At 32.4% G+C, this 23,711-nt stretch overlaps 1 protein-coding gene across 1 annotated transcript; it reads right to left on the bottom strand.

Moving 5' to 3' along the window:
• Window positions 1–11,046: 11,046 nt before the first annotated feature.
• Window positions 11,047–13,378, bottom strand: LOC108472338 (indole-3-acetic acid-amido synthetase GH3.17-like). The gene is made up of 4 exons (XM_017773826.2): window positions 13,003–13,378; window positions 12,812–12,913; window positions 11,825–12,675; window positions 11,047–11,715 (listed from the first exon to the last, which is right to left on the bottom strand). The coding sequence occupies exons 1-4, from the start codon at window positions 13,296–13,298 to the stop codon at window positions 11,159–11,161; spliced, it is 1,806 nt and encodes a 601-aa protein (XP_017629315.1). The 5' UTR covers window positions 13,299–13,378; the 3' UTR covers window positions 11,047–11,158.
• Between the last annotated feature and the right edge of the window lie 10,333 nt (window positions 13,379–23,711).

Genomic DNA, 23,711 nt, shown 5'->3' with positions numbered 1-23,711 from the left:
TTATTTATAACAAAATTAATATTATTAAAAAATTAAGTTAATCAAGTTAATCTAATTAATTAAATGAAGAACATGTCTATGAGTTGAAATGTACTAGTTTTCAATGTTACATACATTGCACATAATTTTTATATAATTTTAAATTGTTATATAATATATTTTTATAATTTCAAATATATATATTTGTGCTAATTAAATGAGGATTAGTTTAATTTATACTAAAAATCAATTAGTTTTGAAAAAATAATTGAGAGGATAAAATAACGTTTTAAAATAAGAGTAAAGTAAAGATTATTCACCCAACTATTTAGCTTGTTTTATGTTGGTTACACAACTAATAATTTTTCATTTTAATTGTTCAACTTTTGAAATTAAATATTTTTCTTACTCTTTCATTAATTGTTTAATAAAAGTCTAATGTGGGCCTTATTTTATTGATCTAATAAAAAATTAGCCCTCCAATGTTTATATTTTCTATCAATTTAATTTTAAATCTAAAAGTTTCAACAAATTTATCACTTAATGTTTAAAAGATTTATCATTTTAGTCCTAATTATAAAATATCTTAAAATTTTTAAAATTAAAAAAAATTTTAAAATTAAAAAAAGTAAAAATAAAAATATTTTTAAGATTTTTGTACCTAAATGACTTTCAACAGTATCTTCCACTTTGGTACTTCTTTTATTCAATTGACAACATTGGAAATATCAAATGCTATGACCTTGACCTACAACCTCTCTCCAATGCTTAAGCTAGAAATGATAGAGACATGAGAACACTAGAGTCTGAAATTGGTACTATCTTTGTAGTAAAAAGGAAGGTTGTTGGAATTGGTATCCTCAACCCAACCATTTTTCTGAGTTTATAAATTTGTTAATTTGGAGTTTCTTTCTAGGTTTTAATTAAGCGTTTGAGACAAATAATGTAGAAAAAGAAAAAAAGGACTAAATAAAAAAAGATTGAAGCAAGAAAATAAGATTAATTTTTAGGTTTTTTTTCACATGTTTAGTTGATGAGAAAATGAGTATGGTTGATGAGAAAAAATATGTAATATCTTGCCTGGTGAAGTCCTGACTATTTAAGTGTTGTTTATAAAAGTAAAGCTTAAGGGTAAGTTTCAAGTGCCCAACATTAGGATTCGATTAAGTGTAAGGACTTTCTAAGTGCACTAGTGATGCCCTGGTCTGGCGGATTCTGAACAAAAGGAAAGGAACCCATGATGAACCCTGATAAAAAGGCATATAGGATATTCTAAAAGAACAAAGCTTATGGCTAACTCTGAAGAAGGGTAAGTATGATGAATCAAGGAGTACTGGTGAGAATGTATATAGGTATATATATGAATATGGCGCATAGAGTAAAAAAGTACTATTGGCTAAGTAGTATTCGCCCAAAAGCCCTTTTTAGCGTATAAAACGGGCCATGTTTTGATAGTTGTTCCTCCACATTTCTCATCTGTGGACCTACACTACCACCATAAAAGAGCAACATTAGTAAAATAAATTGAAGTAGTGTTTACCTTAGTGGCATCATCCTCGATGCCCATCGCTCAAAAGTATTGCTCTAATTCTCATAGGAAGTTGTCCATTTCTCTCACAGACTTAGCCCTTTTGAACCTCTCAGGCTTTGGAACATCCATCTTGCATTGCTTTAGTCTTGAAGTCAACATCCCACTTCCCAAGGTAGCCTTGTAGATAGTAAGCTTCTCATTGAGCTTAGCAATCTCTTCCTTCATAGCCGTCACCATGACCTCAAGAGCATCGTTTCTTATTGTCATCTTGTCTGAAGTGGATCTGAGAGTTTCCCACACAAAGTCTTTAAAATCCTCCCTTATTGAGCTCAGATCCTTGATACAATCCACGACTATCTCGAGTGTCTCCTTCATGTCCCCTATAGACTCTTCGAGATTGACCACCTGATTTTTCAAGCTCAATAGTATGTCCCTCGATCAACTAGCCTTCCTAGCCCTCCTACGTGTCTACATTGGTTCATTCTAATCAACAATTTCTTTTGACATCTTGAACGCAACTCTAGCTCAGATACAAACTGTCACAGACTTAAATTTTTGCCACGCAATCCATACGGCCCTAAGTAATTTCTTCACTCCAAAAATGCCTAAGTCAGCCTAACTCCCAACAATTGAGGATTCAATAGAATTCCTCTAAGGCACAAACACAAAACAGAAGCAACTCAAGATGAATGAAGAACAAAACAAAAATAAAGCCACAGAAAAGCTAAGAACAGAAGGGAGAAAGTTTTGAGTGAATGCTCTCAAGAATGAAGGAATTTACAATAAGAGGGAAAGACCTCTATTTATAGTTGAGCCTTCCCAAATTCAATGATACAGATCAAAGTACATCAATGGGTAAGATTAAAAGCTATCTACAAATCATATCTCTAAGATTTCAAAATCATATCTTCTAATATTTACACATCATATCTAAGATTGTATATCTTCGAAGATTACGTTCCATATTTGCTAAGCTTTGTAGATGGATCTTCAATCTCTCCAAGCCATGGGCCAGTCTAATTGGGCCAAATGACCTCCCTTGAACTTGATGGATCACACAAATGTGCCATGGTTAAGGGCTCTCATGCGCAACCCATGACACTTAGCACAGGTAAGAAAACTAGTCTATATTATATATTAAGCTTTTAATTAAGTTTGTGTCACATTTTAATAAGCACTAACTCAATTGGGTAATGATTAAAATATTTTTATTTTACAAAGTATATTATATTATTTTAAGAGTTTGTTTTATTATTTTTATGTGTTTTTATATACAATTTTTTAAAAAATGCTTATAAAAACAGTGAAAAGACCAATAAATTTGTGTAACTAACTTTTGATAGATGCAATCTAGATGAATTCCAAGTCTGAAATGAATTAATTTATTCTAAAATTTTCTTTTTTCAATTTCTTCAAGTTTTCCTCTCCAATTTCTTCTTTGTTATTCTCACTTTCCCCATAATTGTGATGGATGGTGAGACAGACATAAAGGGAATATATGAAAATGTCAAGAAAATTTTGGAAAATTTAACCAGTAATGCTCATAAACTATAAGAACAAGTGTTGAAGGAGATACTGAAGAGTAATGCACGAATAGAAAATCTAAATAGATTCTTACCCAATAGCCAACCCAACAAGGAAAGCTTCAAAATAAGGGTTCCCATTATAACTTACGAAGATATCAAGCCTTACATTGATCAGATTTCTAACGGAGAGACCCTATCGATTCTTTTGGCTTATTGCATCACCCAGTTCATCCAAAGCATTGGTACTTTGGGGGCAGCCGAAATTGATACCTATGATAGTTGAAAGTTTTGAGAAAAAAGATGTATGAAGCTCTTCTGGCTGACCTTGTGATGAAAAGGTAAGTACATTTAAAGAGCTGTCATTACAGTGAAGTATTCATAACAATCCTAATTTGATATTCGATGCAATAACTATTAGATCCACAACCACAATACACGTAATCAAACAAACAACTAATTAATGTTTCTTTTCCTTTTCCTTGTCAGATGTTTTACTGGCTCGGATGAAGGCAAATCATGTTAGTACAAAACTCCAGTGAGGAAAAATCTTGAACACACGAACGAAACTCGAACAGAAAATGAAGAAATAAGACAATGCTCCAAGGCATGTAGCAAGCCACTATCTTTAAGGTTATATTTACCCTCACCTATCTTTAGTGTGCAAAAGAGTTTCAAGCAAATTAACCTCGAGGATACAATAAAGTCAATGACTATTTGCATTTTGTACTGACGAGAATACTCCACTAAGCACTGAGTAATGTATAACAAGAAACTCAATTTCTACAAAGGATTTCTACAGTAATACTGTATTGAATAATCTAATAATATTAGAAAATGGAGGAAGGAAAGAAAGAATTTTAGAATTTGTTGGTGTGATTTACAAATGAAATCTCATTCCTATTTATAGGAATTTTCATATCTCTTCATAGAGACATATTTTAATAGGCGCTTTTCTGAATAAATAAAATAATAATAATTATTCATCTAATTTTATAACTATTCAAGTAATATTGTTTGAATAGTTATAATTCTTTTTCAAAAATCAAATGATATAACTTTTGACCAATGACCAAAAGATTTATCTTTTGATTAGTTACACCCATTCATTTATAGTTATTGGAGCACTATAAATATTTGAAAATGTTCCAACAATATTCCCCCATTTTCAAAATATTTTAAATTGTGATATTCTTGGAAATCAATTTGCATAAATGAAGGTGTCCTACGATTGAACCTTCACTTAGTGAAAACATGTTAAAGTTAATCGAAATTGCATGGTAGACTAAGCTTTGAACCAGCTATTCCATATGATTAACCGAACACATCTCACACAATGATTTCAACATCGGTCTGTGCATAGTATGCAGGGACACTATTATTGCCATGTGTTTGTGTCCTATTCTCATGAGTGATGTTAGAGCCAAGCCCTTGAGCTCTTAGAAGCGACCACACTTCTACTCACAGAGGTAAATCCCATCCAGAGTGTTCCCGTAATTATAACAATCTAATGTATTTATGGTATGGGTCCATTAAGAGTACATTACTCATCCTTCTCTTATCATTACGAGTACCTAGCACTTTAATCGTAGGATAAATTTATTTATAGTGCTCACAATCACATACTAATGATGTACTTTGTTTCATTAAAATTAAGACTTGACATTATACCAAGTGTTGATTCGAGTTTCCATCATGGGTGACTCTAATTAATAGGCTTGAGTCCCATCCCTTTTGAGGTCTTATTGACTATATCTCTAGCAAGACTTTTTACCAAAGGATCCTCCAAAATTTTCACTTGAACTCATATAATTAATAGTGATTACTCTATCAGAGATTGATTGTCGGGTATAGCTATGTCTTAATCCAATGTGTTTAGAATTTCCATTATATACTTGGCTATGTGCCTTTGCGAGAGAAGCCTTACTATCAAAATGGATAGAAATAGGTGAAATTGGCTTAGGCCATAGAGGTACATCATAAAGCAAATTTCTTAACCACTCTGCTTCTTTAAATGCAGTGGTTAATGCAATAAATTCTGCTGCCATGGTGGAATTGTAATACATGTTTGTTTCTTGAAACCCCAAGAAATGGCTCCTCCACCAAGAATAAAGATCCATCCACTAGTAGATGCATGATCTTCCAAACTTGTAATCCAACTAGCATCTAGATACCCTTTTAAGACTGAAGGATATCCATTATAACACAATCCATAGTTAATAGTTTTCTTTAAGTACCTAAGTACTCTTTTCAAAACTTGCTAATGCAAACTACTTGGATTATTTGTGTACCTACTCAATTTCCCAATGACATATACAATATCTAGTCTTATACAGGTCCTTATGTACATAAGACAACCAATTAGACTTGCATATTTCAATTGATCAATTTTCCTACCAATATTAGATACTAATTTCATTGGAGGATCCATAGGTGTAAATACTGGTATATAGTTGAAAAGGTCAAACTTTTTAAACACCTTTTCAATATAATGTGATTGTGATAAAGTTATAGTGCTTTCATATCGAGTTATTTTAATCCCAAGAATAACATCTGCTACACCCAGATCCTTTATAGCAAAGTTATTTGACAAGAATTTCTTTGTGTTTTTTATTTGTTCCAAATCCGTGCCAAAAATAAGCATGTCATCTACATATTAGCAAATTATGACACCTTTTCTATTTTCAAATTTTCTATATATGCTCAGATTCATTTATTTTATAGCCATTAGTTAAAACAACCTTGTCAAACTTTTGATGCCATTACTTTGGTGCTTGTTTAAACCCATACAGAGACCTTACATACCTTATGCTCCTGTCCTGGAACAACAAATCCTTTCAGTTGTTTCATGTACACTTCCTCTTCCAATTTACCATTTAAAAATGCAGTTTTAACATCTATTTGGTGAACAACCAAATTATATATAGAGGTAAGTGATATTAAGAGTCTAATTGTAGCAATTCTTGCTACTGGAGCATATGTATCAAAGTAATTAATACCTTGTTTTTGTGTAAAACTTTTAGCTACCAACTTTGCTTTAAATTTATCAATGGTTCCATCGACCTTCATTTTCTTTTTGAAGATCCATTTGCAACCTATTGGTTTGGAACCCGGTAGAAGATCAACTAAGATCCAAGTTTGATTTCCCATTATTGAATCCATCTTATCATTTATTGCTTCTTTCCAAAAAGCAGAGTCTTGAGATTTCATTGCCTCTACAAATGTAATAGGATTAGATTCTGTATTATAACAATAAGATATCTTATTGCATACACTTTCTCCTTTTCCTTCTACAAGAAACATAATGAAATCTGGTCCAAAATCTTTGACCTTTTAATCCTTTTACTTCTTCTTAATTCTTGACAAGATTTATCATTATTATCAATTTGTTCCAATGGAATCTCATTCTCATTTGAAGAATAAATCAATTGTTGTGGCTGTAATTGTCTTGAAATAAAATGAAATTTATTTTCATCAAAAATAGCATCTCTTGAATCAATAACAGTATTAATTGAATTTGAATCATTTAGTTCAATTACCATCTATATGTCTTGCTATTATGTGCATATCCTATAAATATTCATTCAATTCCTCTTTCACCTAACTTTTTTCGTTTAGGTGTTGGAACTTTGACAATAGCTCTACAACCCCAAACCTTCAAATAATTAAGGTTTAGTTTCATTTTCATCCATTGTTCATAGGGGTTCATAGGGGTTATTTTAGTTTCCTTATTAGGAACTCTATTCAATATATGGTAAGCTATTAGAATAGCTTCTCCCAAAAAACTTTGTCCAAAACTTGAATATGATAATATTAAAGTTACCATTTCAGTCAAGACTATATTTTTCCTTTTAGCTACACCATTTTGTTGTGGTGTGTAAGGGGTTGAAACTTGATGGATAATCCAAACGGATTCAAAATAACTTGGATTATAGTATTCTTCACCTCTATCCGATCTTAAGCACTTGATAAATGATTCATACTGAAGTTCAACTTTAGATTTATAAACTTTAAATTTATCAGGCACTTCATCTTTTGAATGCAATAAATATACACAACAATATCTAGAACAATTATCAATAAAAATAACAAAATATTTATTTCCACCTAACGTAGGAGTATTATGCATGTCACATAAATCACAATGTATCAAACCAAGCAACTTTGTTTTCTTTTTAACCTTACGAAAATGATTTCTTGTAATTTTAGTTAACATACATGTATTGTATTTTTCAATATTATTATTAAAAACAAAATTAAATCTAACTTATGCATGCTATTCAATTTTCTATAATTCAAATGACCTAATCTATAATGTTATAAACAAGAAGGTTCAACCATATAAGCGAAATAGTATTTTTATTCTTATGAATAATATTGAGTTTGAACATTCTCTCATACATATACCCTTTCCTTACAAAATTCCTCTCTTAGACAATATAAACTTATTTGCCTAAAAAACAAGTTTGAAACCAAACTTATTCAACAAAATTTTATACTCTAAATTCTTCCCAACTTCTGGTACATAATATACATCATTCAAGGTTAAAAACTTTTCAAAAGTGAATTGTAGTTCAACAGGCACTTTGCTTTTAATTGTCGTGGTGGAAGAATTTCTCATGTACAAGACATTGTCATTTTCACATTGTGTGAACTTCGTGAACATGATTTTGTCTTTGCACACATGTTTGGTTGCTCCAGTATCAATCCACTATGCTTTATCATCTTGTGCCATATTAATTTCAGATATCATTGCAGTGAACTTTTCGTTATTATCAGCCTTAGGAGATGATTTCTTTAAAAATTGACATTCATTCTTGAGATGTCCTGGCTTACCACAATGATAGCATGAGCCCTTTTGTTTCTTTTCGAACTTAGGTGCTCTATCAGTCTGTTTGAACTTTCTCTTGGATGATTTAGCAGTCTATACTTCCTCCGTAGCATGCACTTTGGCATTTTCAGAATCTAGGTTCTAATCTTACTGCTGATATTCTTCTTCAATACAAAGATGGTTTGCCAAAGCCTCAAGAGATATATCCTCTTTCTTATGTTTTAAACTTCTTTTAAAGTCTTTCCAAGATAGAGGATGTTTGTCTATTATGGAGGATACAATAATCATTTCATCCATTTTCATACCATATTGCTTAAATTGATTCATCATTTTTTTCAATATCACGAAATTGTTCCATAATTGAACAACCATAAACCATATGATAATTATTGAAATGACTAACAAGAAATTTCTTACTTGTAGCATCTTCAATCATGTATCTTGTCTCCAATTTATCCCATAAATCATTAGCGGTGACCTTGTTTTGGTAGGTGTCAAACAAACCATCGGATAAATCATTCAATATGTGGCCTATGCACATGTAATCAACATTGTCCCATTTTTTGCCTTTTCAAGTTGCAGCAATAGATTTGTTTTCATTCTCTTCTGGTTTTGAAGTATCCAAAACATAGGCAATCTTCAAAGTTGTTAATAAGAAGTGCATCTTTTTCTTCCATCGTCAAAAAGTGCCACCATCAAACCGATCAAGTTTGACAAAGTTGGAAGCCAACTCCCTTAGTGTTCCACTTTCATGTGTTGTGGTAATCATCATGAAATATAACCTTAAAATTGTTAGTACAAATATCCGGTGAGAAAAATCTCGAACATATGAACGAAACTCGAACAGAAAAAGAAGAAATAGGACAAGGCTCCAAGGTGTGTATCAAGCCACTATCTTTAAGGTTATATTCGCACCCACCTATCTTCAGTGTGCAAAATAGTTTCAGGCAAATTAACCTCAATGATACAATGAAGGCAATGACTATTTGCGTTTTGCACTGACAATAATAGTCCATTAAGTACTTAGCAATGTATACCAAGAAACTCAATTTCTACAAAAGATTTCTACAGTAATACTTTATAGAATAATCTAATAATATTAGAAAATGGAGAAATGAAAGAAAGAATTTTAAAATTTGTTGGTGTGATTTCCAAATGAAATCTCATTCCTATTTATAGGAATTTTCATGTCTCTTCATAGAGACATCTTTCAATAGGTGTCTTTTGAATAAATAAAAATAATTATTATTCATCTAATTTTACAACTATTCAAGTAATATTGTATTCTTTTTCAAAAATCAAATTATATAACTTTTGACCAATTAATTACAACCATTCATTTATAGTTATTAGAACACTATAAATATTTGAAAATATTTTAACACTACAAAGGATGCATAGCAGGTCATCTCTAAGCTAGTTCAAATGGGATATACGGGTGGTCCTCTATGGACCGTCCTAAGCTAGGGGTCACCATGGACAGTTCTCAACGAGAGGTTGTATACGGACTGTTCTAAGTGAAAGATCCTGTGTAGGTTGTTCCATATCTCACCACATGTCATTGCTGAGGTAGGAGTATAACAATGATAAGGTAGATATTTTTTATCCATAAAGTCAATTGATTATATATCTCATAAATAAGGTAAGATAATGACCCTTCTAGCACTTTCAAGTTTCCTTGATAAAAAGTTATCCTTAATCGATTATAACTTGTTGCATCATCATCAAAGGTGCATCCAAATTTATATGTTGACGATTATGCTTGATTTACTGCCTATTGGTCAACTTTTAAATAGAAGATATTATGCACTTAAACTTGCTTCAATTTTTTATTTCCAAGATATTATGTTAATAGGTATGCCAACTTAAAAGGTTTTTAGAAGAAGATAGAAAACTGTTCTACATCATTATTGATGAAAAACACTCATATACAACTCACTTACAAATAAGATAAAATGTACAAACTATTCAAATAAATAAATATATATATATATATATATATATATATATATATATATATATAGCTAAAAAGAAGAAGAGAAACTAAGAGATAACAAAATAAAAATAATAACCGACTAAAGTAAGTAAGACTCAGTCTTGAGAGAAAACTTTGTTGGTCATCATAATTTTAATTATTTTGTGATTACTTGATCAAACTATAACCTTAATCTAATGAAAATATGTTGTAAATTAAGGCGCAAATAATTTAAAAAAAAACAGGTTTGTTACAATTTAATAGGTCCAGGTATTGTGCAAATAAATATTGCTTCCTTATTCCTGGGGAAGTCTTATTCGATGGATCGTGTTCACCCTTAGTTGTATGAACAAATTGCAAGTTTTTCAGGTAATGGCATTATTTTCTTTCCTCTTGATAGATACAGATTTTTACTTAAATTGAATCGATGATGCTCTATTTTCTCACTTCAAAGTGTTTTGATTTTGATTTTCATCTTTTTAACAATTTGCACTTTAGATGTTTGTCTAATTTATCATGAGATTTTGCTGTCACCTTTACTGTTATGTTTCTAAATCTCAATTCAAAAGAAATTGTTTGGAGTTTGACCAAACATTATATTCATGAAAAGAAAACTTGTGACAGAAGCCAAAAGCCTTGCAACCAATTTCTTTCTCTGCTGTATTCAACTTCAAGTGTTCCACTATTACATGGTGATCTCATCAACTTCCTTTTTAAAGTTGAGAGCAGCTAGCTTATGCTTAGTAGAAGAAGAAAGATATGCCAATTTTTATCTTTCGAGAAAAAAAAAATATATGCCAAATTGGTATGAAAGTTATTGTATGATTATATTATTGTGGTATGTTTCCAACATATAATTAAGTTTAATATTTGCTTAATTGATGCATTTAAGATATATTTAGTTAGTAAAATGCATGCAATAATTATGCATTCCGCGAATAATCTTTTAATTTAGTAGCAATAATATTATGTTATAGGTATAGAAATTTTGATTCAATTTTAAATAATCAATTTCAAAAAGTATTCTATTATTTAATTCAAATATAAACAATATGTAACTAAAGTTTATGTGTTTGTTATAATGAAAATAACTTTAAAAAATGATTTTTAAAAAATTTGTCAAATTTCTCAAAATCATCTCAACATCAGAAAAATATAGATTTTCAAAAAACTAAAATTATTTTTCAGAAATGGTTTTTGGAAGGTGTTTTCAGTTAAACAATAACAACCTTTAAAATAAAGGTGAAGTTCATACCTGCAATATTTTCACCTTGCAGGATTATCTCCACAATGCTTGATTAATCGTCAAACAATGCCGCTTAAAACATGGTTTTGGGGCTAAAAAACGTCCCCACCATCCCTAAATTCAATAACTTTACAGCTTCCTCAGATTTAAGGCAACAAGGTGGCTTGTATTGGGAAATGGAAGCTCCCTTCGATACATAGAAATCCATGAGTTCATCAAAGGTTCCATGTTTAACCACCCTTAGCTCTAAAGCTGAAATTACACCACTTTTCCTAAGTGATTTATATGTAAAATCAAATGACTCTTCCACTATACCGCAGCATTCTTCCATTATCCTGGCATCAAGTTTTGGTAAATCATTGCTGCCTTTCATCTTCAGCTCCCAAAACAATACATATCGACCTGGTGTCAATGAAGTGTCAGCGTAGCTACTGTATGTGGTTAACATGATGCCGAGTGGTTCAAGAACAAGTTTTGCTTTCGTGATTGCTTTCGAAAGGTCTACTTCAGTTGTTTTGTCCAAATCAATACTCAAAACCACATTTTGTCGTTCCACAAATTGGAACTGTGGAGATTTATTATAGAATCCGGTCACCTTGAGAACATCTCCGACTCTGTATCGATATAGACCTGAAAAGGCAATTTAGGTTCATACAAGAGGTAGTCAATGTGAGACTTTTAACCATGGCTCTTAACGGAACCAGCCTATAGCTTTGATGCCGAGTTAAAGAAACCTTACCTGCCAATGTTGTGACAACAACTTCGTAATATCGACCAATCTTCACATTTGCAAGATCGACCGGTTTGTTGACGGTGGTAGTCTCATTTGTGCTTTCAGAGGACTCAGTAGCTGATACACCACGAAGTTTGAATTCTCGAGACTTCCCTCCACCATCGTTATTCACAGGAAGAAATTCGAAGTAAGCCATATTTGGGAGAATGGTGTAAGAGACATCGAAGGGCTTGCTTAGAGGTTTTAAATTGATACCGAAACAAGCTTCCGAAGAACCACAATTTGGCGAAACTAAAGGGATCCCTCCACCATAAAATTCAAGTAATGGAATATATTGGCTCATGCTGCCTGTGACGATGGAACTAATACACTTAACTTCAGGCCAAAGCTCCTTAATTATCCCTTCCCATGATTTATCTTCACATATTTGTTGAATCAAATCAGCCAATTCAGGGTCTGGCCTAATAAGGATGGACGACATAGCATTTCTGCAAGCAGGGTCAGCAATCCAATCACTGAGATAACCTGTTCTAATGTTAGAACATAATTCTTTCCAATAATCTTCTAAGAACTTGATGCTCCTTGCCAAAACCGATGCAAAGCTTGAACCCATCCGTACAACCTCATCGCGCAGTAGTAAACCGGTAAGCAACTGGCAGTACATACTTTGTTTGTTGTCCAAACATAAGATGGTGTCAATAGGACTTGTGCAAAACTTAGCCAGACCATTTTTGAAGATTTGGGTCTTAAAATATGATGTTGTGTAGAGTGATGCCATTAAACCAGACGGAGTTTCCATCTCTGGTTTGACAAAAAATAAGTAGAACGATTTGCCTTGGTCTAACCCACTGATACACCTACCAAGACAAAAGTAAAAACACATAAGTTTAAGTTACTTATTTGTTTGATCTGAGATTTTAATTGCAGTGAATATTGGAGAGACAAAAGGGACCCAAGATCATGAAGTAACAACAGCAAATTAATAGTGCTTACTTTTTCATGACAAGGTCAACCAGCAGCGGTTTTACCATCCTTTTCTCAAAACTTTCAGATGTCATGGGTATCAACTTCGGCTTCCCCTCAGAAGTACCGGTGCTGTATCCAAAGTTAATGGTTTACTTTGAAATATTATGGAATTCTTTCCAAGGAAAGAAATTGATGAAGAATTATATATACATACATACCTTTGAATGAACTGTGTGATGGGATCAGCAAAAAGGATAGACGAGGTCTCTCCATTAGCAATCCGATCGATGTAAGGCTTGATATCTTCGTAAGTAACAATGGGTACATTTGTTTTGAAGTTTTGCTTGTGATTTTGGCCATTGACGAAGAATCTGCTTAGATATTCTGTTCCTGCATTTCTTATTAGTATCTCCTCCAACATTTGTTCTTGTATTTCATGAGCATTGCTGGTTAATTCTTCCAAAAGTTTCATTCCATTTTCATATATTTCCTTTATTTCTTTCTCACCAGCCATGAGAATTATTGGCAGAGTGAGAAGAATGAAGAAGAAACTCGAGAAAAAAAGTTTAACTTATTTCTTACTTGAAATTTATTTTGATTATATTAACCAAATTATTTCACATATATTAATACAAGTGGTTCCCAATCATTTTTCACCTACCGAATAAAATATTTCTTTTTCCAAATTCACAAATTTGACTAAAATATTTTGCAAAGTCAATGACCAATCATATTAAAATATTTTGTCAAACTTCCACAAGAAAGCTACAAATTAATCCTATAAAACACGAAAATAATTGGTTAATTTATTAAAATGTCTTTTTTACAAGTGAAGGGCTCAACTTTTATATTTTTTATTTTCGACACCAAAAATAATAAAGTTTGCAATATGGGCATTATTGTTACATGCTTTGTTCATTTTAGTCACTTTACAAATTAAATGTCGTTAATTTTCCAATACATAGTCATCCAACTTTAATAAGTTTTCATTTCGGTCATTTATTTTCTTTGTTAGAATTAACTCTATTTAAAAAAACCTAAGTTTTTATGGGGAATTTAAATATTCAGCTACTTTTACTAGCTAAAATACTAAATTAATTCTAAAAAATTTAAAAATTAAAAAGATAAAATGATTTTTCCTTGTAAAACCCAAGTTTTCACAATAAAAACTTAAGGTAATTTCCGGTAAAATCTTAAGCTTTTCCTCTTACTAAAAACTAAAATTAATTCTAAAAATAAAAGATAAAAAGGAAATGAAATGAAAAAACAAATTGAATTTCCTTGTAAAAACTCAAGTTTTTCCTATAAAACCCAAGTAATTCCTATAAAATCCCAAGTTTTTCTTTCTCTTTACTAAGAAAAACCAAATCAATTCTAAATAAAGATAAAATAAATAAAATTAAAAAGGTAAAATGATTTTTCTAACCCAAATTTTCTCTATAAGGGTTTTCCTTTACTAAAAAATCTAAACTTAATTCTTAAAATAAGTGTAAAAAAAGAAAATTAAAAGATAAAATATAAAGTTAGGTAACTAAAATGAGTGTATGCAATGAAAAATTAACAATGAGTGACTAAAATGATAAAAGTATGTAACGGCTATGCCCATATTATAAACTTTTTTTTCGATACCCAAAATGAAAACTTATAAAAGTTGGGTGACCAACTATGAGTTTACCCATAAGTGAAAAAATAATGTTGTATTGAAGCAAAATTTAAACATAATCTTGTATACTTTTGTAGCAAAACAATGGTTTTCTTTTTGTTGGGGATAAATAATATTTACTTATAAAAAAGTAAACATAATATTTTTATATATTTTTAGTTTTAGCCACAACTATTTTTTAATATTATTTTTATTTTAATATCTCTTCTTGAAGAATAATTATTGTGTTCAATAAGTATTATTCAAGCAACGTTTAAAACAATTATACCATTTAGAACCACTCTTATTTAAAATAATTAAGTATCAAGAATAGCTTAGGTTAAGATTAAAATATAGTACCATGTGGACACCTTCAAAACAAATATATATAATTTTATGATTTCAATGATTCTGGCCATTCCCAAATTACTAATGTGTATAAAAAATTATACACTTCCAAGGAATAAACAAAGGAGATGAGGTAGCCTAACATTACTCTACTGGAACTTAGTCTATTATCAGTTTATCACCTCAACTTTGGTAGGATTATTTTTAATTAATATAGTGCTTATTATTATAGTAACATAAATTAGTTCGAAACATGCCCCGATTTAAGTCCGGAACCAAAATAATGCCTTTAAGCTGGCTGATCCAATAACAGATCCAATTATCAAGGCGATAAATTTCTTGGATTTATTAAACAAATACTATAACTTACCATAAGATTAGACTAAAGGCATGCTTGGCCATTGCATATACCAAATAGCTTCATGTGCGCAGGTAATTTTCTATTATTCAAAATCCAAATCAAAACTACTATCCATATATAAAACTCCATTCATTCTGTTACACCAAGGTGTTATCAAGGTTAGCTGTCCATCTTACAATAATATGGGACCACTTTACAGATTAATCAATAATGAGCAATCAGGGACGTAGTCAAAGGTAGATAGAGTTTTCCAACCTCTCTTAAAATATAATACTTTAATTTCATTGTTATGATTTATTGATTGAGTGTTCATTTTCCTCAAAGATAACTTGAGTTCAAATCATAATTATACCAAAATATATATGATATTTTGATTTTATTCATTTTAACCATTTATTAAAATGAAAAATTTTATTTTTAGTCCTTAAAATTAGCAATTCAATTTAACTTATTTCAACATCAAATTTTTAATTTTGCACCTCTCCAAAATAAAAATAAAAATTAATTATACCCCTTCCTTCCAATACAAGATTTCTTGCTTCGCCTTTGGGAGCAATCTTGGGGATTCAGCATAAAAGACAAATACTAATTCCATCACAAGGGTCATATTCTCTACAACCTTGCTTGCTTACTTCCTCGATTCCAAATTTTCTCATTTCAACGTCTCAAAACTTATGTTGTTCCGAACTTGATCTATATCTTAAACATTTTTTTGAGAGTAACTACGACAGCATTTTAATAAGGTTAAACTACATATAAGGTCATTAAACTATTAGTAAGTTTACATTTTGGTCACTCGACTTAAAAAAGTTACAAAATGGTCACTGACTATTTAAAAGTTTTCATTTAAGTCACTAGATTGTTAAAATCATTATTGTATGGCATTTTCTGTTCGCTTCACTTGCACTAATCAAAAGTCTTCATTTCCCTTCTCTTTTACAGTTCAGTTTTTTATGTAACAGCTTTGAACATTACAAATCTATGAACCAAAATCCAAACAGCTTTTTTCTCTGATCTCCGACCTAACCTCCAGATTGACTTGGACCAAAAATATGTTCTTCTACTCCTAGATGGGTACTGAACCACCGTACTAGTCATCGAATTGTCGCTTAGAGCTCGCTAATTGGACTTTAAAAAAAAACTTAACAGTCCAATGACTTAATTAATAAACTTTTGAATAGTTTGACGACCATTTTGTAACTTTTCAAAAATGAATAAACAAAACATAAATTTATTAATAATTTAATAACTTTGGGAGTAGTTTACTTTTTATTAATTTATGAAAAGAGTTGGCTGCATCAACCATTACTAACCCATGAGAATTTTTATTAATTTATGAAAAGAGTTTGTTGCATCAACCATTACTAACCCATGAGAATTCTTATTAATTTATGAAAAGAGTTTGCTGCATCAACCATTACTAACCCATAAATTCTCAAAGAATAATCCAAGCACAAATCAATACGACTAGATCAGTAATATTATATGGAGGCTAAATTCACTTTGAGTACTTTGTGCCCGAATCAAGGTCGGTTATGGACTGTCACTTATGATCTTCATCCATATGATAAAACTGTATTTTACTCTTCTTGAAAATTTATATTTTAATTTAGGTTTAATAGTTTAAAAGGTGTTTGAGCTTTTTCAAATAAATCAATTAAGTTTCTGCGATCTATTTACATCCAATTCAACCTTTGAATTAATAAAATTGGACAAAGAGACTTTTGACTAATGTTGACATTACAACTCTGACATGATTGTTAATAGCACTAGCATGGCGCTCCATGTCAACGACAATTGTTCACGTGATAGTGTCACGTCAGTTGCCATGTTAGCAAAAAAAATAAAAAAATTTAAAAGGAATATTACCGGAATGAACTAGGACATATGATTTTCTGAGTTCATTCATTTCAAAGCTTATTTTTATATATTTAAAAATAAAAAATAATTTTTATAAATTTGTAAAAAAATTATTAAAATTTGTAAAAAATATTAAATAAAGTCAAAAAAATTTTAAAAAAAGTAAATAAAAAAAAACCATTTAAAAGTTAAATCTAGATGGAATCTGGACTTGACCTGATCATGGCTACCAGCCCGAAGGCCAGCCCGAAATGTGGGAGGGTTTGGGCAAAAATATAGACCAAAAAATGGCCTTGGACAAAAAAAAGAGCCAGTTTTAAAAATGGGTCGGGCCTCGAGTAAGGCATTTTTTGCTCGAGCCCGGCCCAGCCCAGCCTGAATCCACTAAAGCACAAAAAATTGCTTTTTTTTATATTATTTTCTTGTTATTTTCTCCCTATTTTGTTACCATTTTACTATTATGTTGCTATTATTTTGTTGTTATTGTTTGGATGTTGTATAAAACTTATTTTGTTGTTAATTTTGTTATTATTTTAAAGACATTTGTTAAATTTCTTATTATTTTAGAGACATTTGCTTGTTAAGTTGCATCTATCTTAGTGTTATTTAAGTATATCTATTTTTAAAATTTATTTTCAATTTGTTGGAAAATAATATTTTGATGTTTTTAGTATTTTGATGTATTATTTATTTTTCAAAATTATATAAAAATAATATAAAATTAATATGGGTGGCTGAGTTTCAACATTTTTATCCTGGTCGGGTTTGGGCAAAATTTTAGGCCCATTTGTCAGGCCGGGCAGGACCCGGGCTAGCAAACGGACCTAAATTTTTAGTTGAGCTCGGCCCGGCTAATGCTCACCTCTAAATTTGGACAACCATTTTTAAATTTTAAAATTAAAAATATATAAAATAAAATTAAAATTAAAATAATTAAATTTTTTTACAAAGTATAAAAATTATAAATATATTTTTAAATATTTTTAAAATTTTAAAAAAAGTAATTAAATGCTGATGTGGCATACACGTGACAATCCACATGTATGCCATGTTAATAAAGTTAAAAACGTCAACTTTTCCATCTATTTTAGGGTGATTTGATAAAAATTACAAGTTCAAGGATTAAAAATGTAAAAATTTAAATAAATGGCTACAATAACTTTTTTGTAAAGTTGGATGGCTAAAAAAAATCATTATATCTCAAAATTATTATCTTTGATTTCCAAATATTTCTAATTTTATCTCTACCCCTAACTCAAAATTTCGGATCATTATTATTGAGTACAGCATCATTCCTCGAGTTCCAAACCTACCACAGTAACACAATGAAGCTTGTAAATTTAGATTTATCAAAAGGCGAGGAAAATTAAAATAATTTAATTTAATATTTTAAATAATCTATTTTTAATTCATTTAAATAAATATATATACTATATTTAAACATAATGTTAAAGTGCAAAGATCATATTCATAAATTTAATAAATTTCAAGGACCATTATAATATTATTTCATTTTTATTACAAAATCATAATCAAGGTGAAAAAAATGTAACTTTTCTGATCAGTAATAATTAATATATGTCCCATTGGCCATTGGAGAAACATTGGAAAATTTTGTGGGTTATTAACTTATTATCTCTCAATCTCATTCCAGTTGAAACAAACTATGTTGAAAATCCTCCTATTTTCTACTTGTTCTAAGCAAGTGATTACCTTCAAAAGTAAAACACAAATAGAGTTTTGTTGAGATATTTTCTCTATTGTCCTCTTAAAGGATTGTGTTGACCTATTTATATTATACGGATACTATTCATTGACATGACATATTGGGTAATCTCTATGCATTTAAACACATATCTTATCTTAGAGTTAGCATGTGTTTGTGCGGCTCCATGCACAATTCCACATGCAACCTTCCACGGGATTATAGTTCACACCTTGTGATCACACATCATCACGCAAGCTCGACCTGTGGACACATCATGTGAACTCAATAGAATTAGACCCAAATCTAACCCAAATCCGTTTGGATTTGGACCAAAAATAATCGATATCATAACAAGATTAAATAAACTACATTGAAAATCCTTATATTTTAGACATATTATAACCAAATGGGTTATCTTCAAAACAAATATGTACTTAAATTATATTAATGATTGCTTCCTAATCCTAAAGGTGACGTATGGGGCCTTCCCTCTCTCCCCTTGACTAATGGCAACCAAATTATGTTATTCAAAAAAATTAAAAAATGGCCAAGTGAACCCACTCATCCCCATATCTTTAATTTGTATAAAAAAATAAATTAAAAGGCTATTCACTTCTCTTAATGTGTAGTCAATGATAGATCAGGCTTAAGAATGGACCTAGTATGAAAGTCAGATGCTTTTAGAGTCTTGTGAAACAAAAATAGGCTAGAGGGTGTCGATGTGTAAAACAATCCAAAGGCTTTGTAATAATAATAATAATAATAATAATAATAATAATAATAATAATAAACACAATGAAAGTAAGGTGGCAGAGAAAGAAACTGAGAGGAAGGAGAGAGGCGTGTTGAAGAGATAATGCATGTGCCTTGCCCCTCTAATCCAAGGCTACTCTTTATTTATTATTGTTTCTAAGTATTCTAATTGATTTTGTATTGATCTCATTAACGCTTCATAGCTATAATGATTAATATGGTGTAAACTACTTAAATAGTTACTTAATTTTGTTTAAATTTATGTTTAAGTCATTAAATTTTAATACTTAATTAAATTTTAATACTTACAAATTTATCAATGATAGAAGATCTAAAATAATAGAAAGAAAGTATAGACAATGAAGAGAATGAAAACAAAAAATGAATCTTTTAATCTGAAATTGATATTTTTTTCTATGCTGATACAAGCAAGAATATATACACGTGAAAGGTGAGATAACTGAAGCTAACAACTCCAACTGCATTACAGCTGGACTAACAACCTAACTGACTAATATATCATTTCTCTAACATGCTCCCATCTTCTCTACCAGAAACACCCGAAGAAAATTTCGAAATCGAACAAACGAGGAAACAGAAAGTGGCTTGGTGAGAACATCAGCAACCTGGTCACATGCCGGAACCTCACCAACCACAAGCAAGCCATCAGCGACTTCCTCGCGAACAAAAAATAGATCTAACTCCACATGTTTGAATTTAGAATGAAGAACAGGATTGGCAGCAACAGCAACGGTACTAGAATTATCACACCAGAGAGCAGGAACATTAATAGAAGATAGATGTAATTCATGCAGAAACGACAACAACTAGGTAACATCACTAGCAGCAGCAGCCAGACTCTGATATTCAGCCTCAGCTGTAGATCGAGATATGACTTGTTACTTTTTGGAGGACCAAGAGACAGGAGTTTGACCATAAAAAACACAGTACGCAGTTGTGGACTGACGATCGTCAACATCAAGCCCCCAATTGGCATCAGCATAACCTACCAGAGAAAACCGATCAGAGGGTCGAAAAACCAGCCTATAGCTAATTGTACCACATAAGTATCGCAGAATGCGCTTTAATGCGACCAGATGTTTAGAAGTTGGAGAATGCATAAACTGACAAACCCTATTCACGGCATAAGCAATATCCGAGTGAGCTAAAACTATATATTGTAAAGCTCCAGCTAGACTTCTATACTCAGTGGGATCACTCAGACGATCACCATCATCTTTAGAAAGAACAGACGAGCTAACCATAGGTGTGTTTACACACTTTGCGTTCGCCAAGCCACTACGCTCAAGAAGATCACGGATGTATTTCCGTTGACACAAATGAAGACTACCAGCAGACGTACGTGTAACCTCAATGCCAAGAAAGTAGTAGAGATCTCCCATATCTTTAAGGGAAAACTCGCAATGCAACTGTCGAACAAAAATGTCAATGCTATCTGGTACATTACCAGTAACAATAATATCATCCACATAAACCAAAACATACAAAGTGGAAGTAGTCATAACACAGACAAATAACGAGGCGTCAGATTTAGACAAAGTAAACCCTGTAGAAAGAAGAAAACCTTTCAGTTTGTCGAACCAGGCACGGGAGCTTGACGTAAGCCATACAATGCTTTGGTCAGACGACAGACCAAACGCTCGCCATTAGGACCAGTCTAAACATACCCCGGGGGTAGCTGCATAAACACCTCAATCGTGATATCACCGTTTAAGAAAGCATTGTTCACATCAACTTGACGGAGTGTCCACCCTTTAGACACAGCCACAGATAATATGAGTCTAATAGTAGCAGGTTTGACCACAGGACTAAACGTTTCTTTAAAATCACATCCAGGGGCCTGTGAACAACCTTTAGCAACCAAACGAGCCTTTCGATGATCAATAGTCCCATCAGGATGTCTTTTAACCTTAAACAACCACTTACACCAAATGACTTTTCGCCCAGGGGGTAAGGGTACCAGGGTCTAGGTAGAATTAGTAGAAAAAGCATCAAACTCAGCTTGCACAGCTAACTTCCATTCTGGATGAGCCAGAGCATCCTTTACAGTGCGAGGTTCAAAATCATCCGCTTCTACATAGAGAACCTTAGGTTTAAAAATGCCTGCCTTAGACCGAGTTACCATGCGATGAGTGTTGATAAAAGGAGGGGCAGAAATCTCAGGTGTTTCAGCAACAGCAACAGGTTGAGAAGTACTACAAGTAGCATGAGAGTCAACAAGAATGGATGGACTAGGAGTAAGGGAGTGTCGAATTAGAGGCGGACCAGGTGGATGAGCCGCACATGACTGAGCAGCAGACGATCGGACAACAGGAACATGAGTAGAAACAAAATCACTGAGAGTTGAACCATTAGTGTCAGAACTTATAGCAGGAGATGCGGAGAACATAAACCGACTTTCATCAAATACCACATGACGAGAAACAACCACCTACCATCCGGTGTGAGACAGTAATACCCCTTATGTTGAGAGCTATAACCTAAGAATGTACAAGGTTGGGACTGAAACTCCAGCTTGTGCTTTAGAAAAGGTCTCAAGAATGGAAAACAATAGCAGCCAAAAATACGTAGATGATGATATGTAGGTTCGGTCCGATACAAGGCCTAAAAAGGAGAGCGACCCTTCAGTACAGGCGTGGGCAACCGGTTGACAAGATAAACAGCACTACAGAAGGCATATCCCCAATAAACTATGGGAAGATTAGCTTGAGCTAAGAGAGTAAGCCCAGTCTCCACAACATGCCTGTGCTTACATTCAGCAACATCATTCTGTTCGGAGGTATGTGGACAAGACAAACGACGCAAAATTTCTCGACTTGCTAGAACGGACGCAAAAGCCCGAAACTCTCCTCCCCAGTCACTCTGAAACTTTTTAATGTGTTTGCCAAATTGAGTAAAAACCATTTTCTGGAACTGAAGGAAGCACTCAAGCGCCTGAGATTTACGCTTAAGAAGATACACCCAAGTAAATCAACTGCTCATGTTAATAAAAGAAACATAGTACAGATTACCTTCACACGAAACTGAAGCGGGACCCCACAAATTAGAAACAATCAATTCAAATGAGTCCAAATATTCAGTAGTAGAAGATACAAAAGGCAATTTATGTGCTTTCCCTTGTTGACAAGCAACACAAACATTTTCAGAACATTTCTTAGTAGAAACAATATTACATTTATTAAAGACATCTTTAACGACAGCAGCAGACGAATGTCCAAGGCGTTTATGCCACAAATCAAAAACATTATCACTCACAGATCTAGACACAACTTCAGAATTATGAATGGACGGAGCTGGAGCAGAGGGAAGCGAATGACCAACTGTGAAGTGATAAAGACCATCACGAACTTGGCCCCGCATCAAGACCTCCTGTGTCTGGGCATCCTTAATAACACAATGTGAGGAGTGAAATTTAAAAAATATATTATTATCAGAGGCAAACTGAGAGACTGATATAAGGTTCTTTCGAATACTTGGCACACAAAGAATATTAGAGAGATGCAACAATTTATTCGGCGTAGGCAGAACCGTGTTCCCAACAGAGTGAATTTTAGTAGATGCACCATTTCCCATTAGAAGAGAAGATTTACCTGAGTAAGGAACAGAGGCATCTAATCCTGCAGCATTCTAATAGACATGGTGTGTAGCCCCTGAATCAGGGCACCAAGATGTGCTCCTGACCGGCAACGGAACATACGAATCATTGCCACTAAAATTTGAATCATAAGCTGTGGCGTCAGAAAAATCAGAGGCATGAAACTCAGGAAGCTGGGTTATCCCAACGAACTGAGAGGAATCATATGAAGAGGAGTCGACATCAAATACGCATGCACGTAGCTTTGTCCGCCAAGGAACCGTAGGAGCATGATGTTGCAAAGGCCTGTCAAGATTAACACAATTAACATTGGGTTCAGAGGAAATAGGTCCATCATTGAGTTGAGGTCGAACAGATCCACGAGGTTCAAAAACCTGGCTGGCATCAGGTGGCCCATAGGCCTTTGCAGATGTACCACCAATATTACCAATCTGCTGGCCTAAACTTTGAGGCCCAATAGGTGCAGGAAATCCATTATTCGGTGGCCTACCTTCATTTGGCACAAACAAAACTGGCCCAAAGGAGTTATGCACTGGACATAACCCACGTGGATCCACACTTGGAATCCCTACATTCGGCCTAGAATAACCAGGAGAAAAGACACCCCAATTTTGACCATTACCATTCCAATTTGGACCA

This window comes from Gossypium arboreum, chromosome 11 (genome assembly GCF_025698485.1).
Source record: "Gossypium arboreum isolate Shixiya-1 chromosome 11, ASM2569848v2, whole genome shotgun sequence".
In the NCBI taxonomy this organism is placed as follows: domain Eukaryota; kingdom Viridiplantae; phylum Streptophyta; class Magnoliopsida; order Malvales; family Malvaceae; genus Gossypium; species Gossypium arboreum.
Note: the sequence above shows the minus strand (reverse complement) of the source record. Positions and strands in the feature narration are given on the sequence as shown.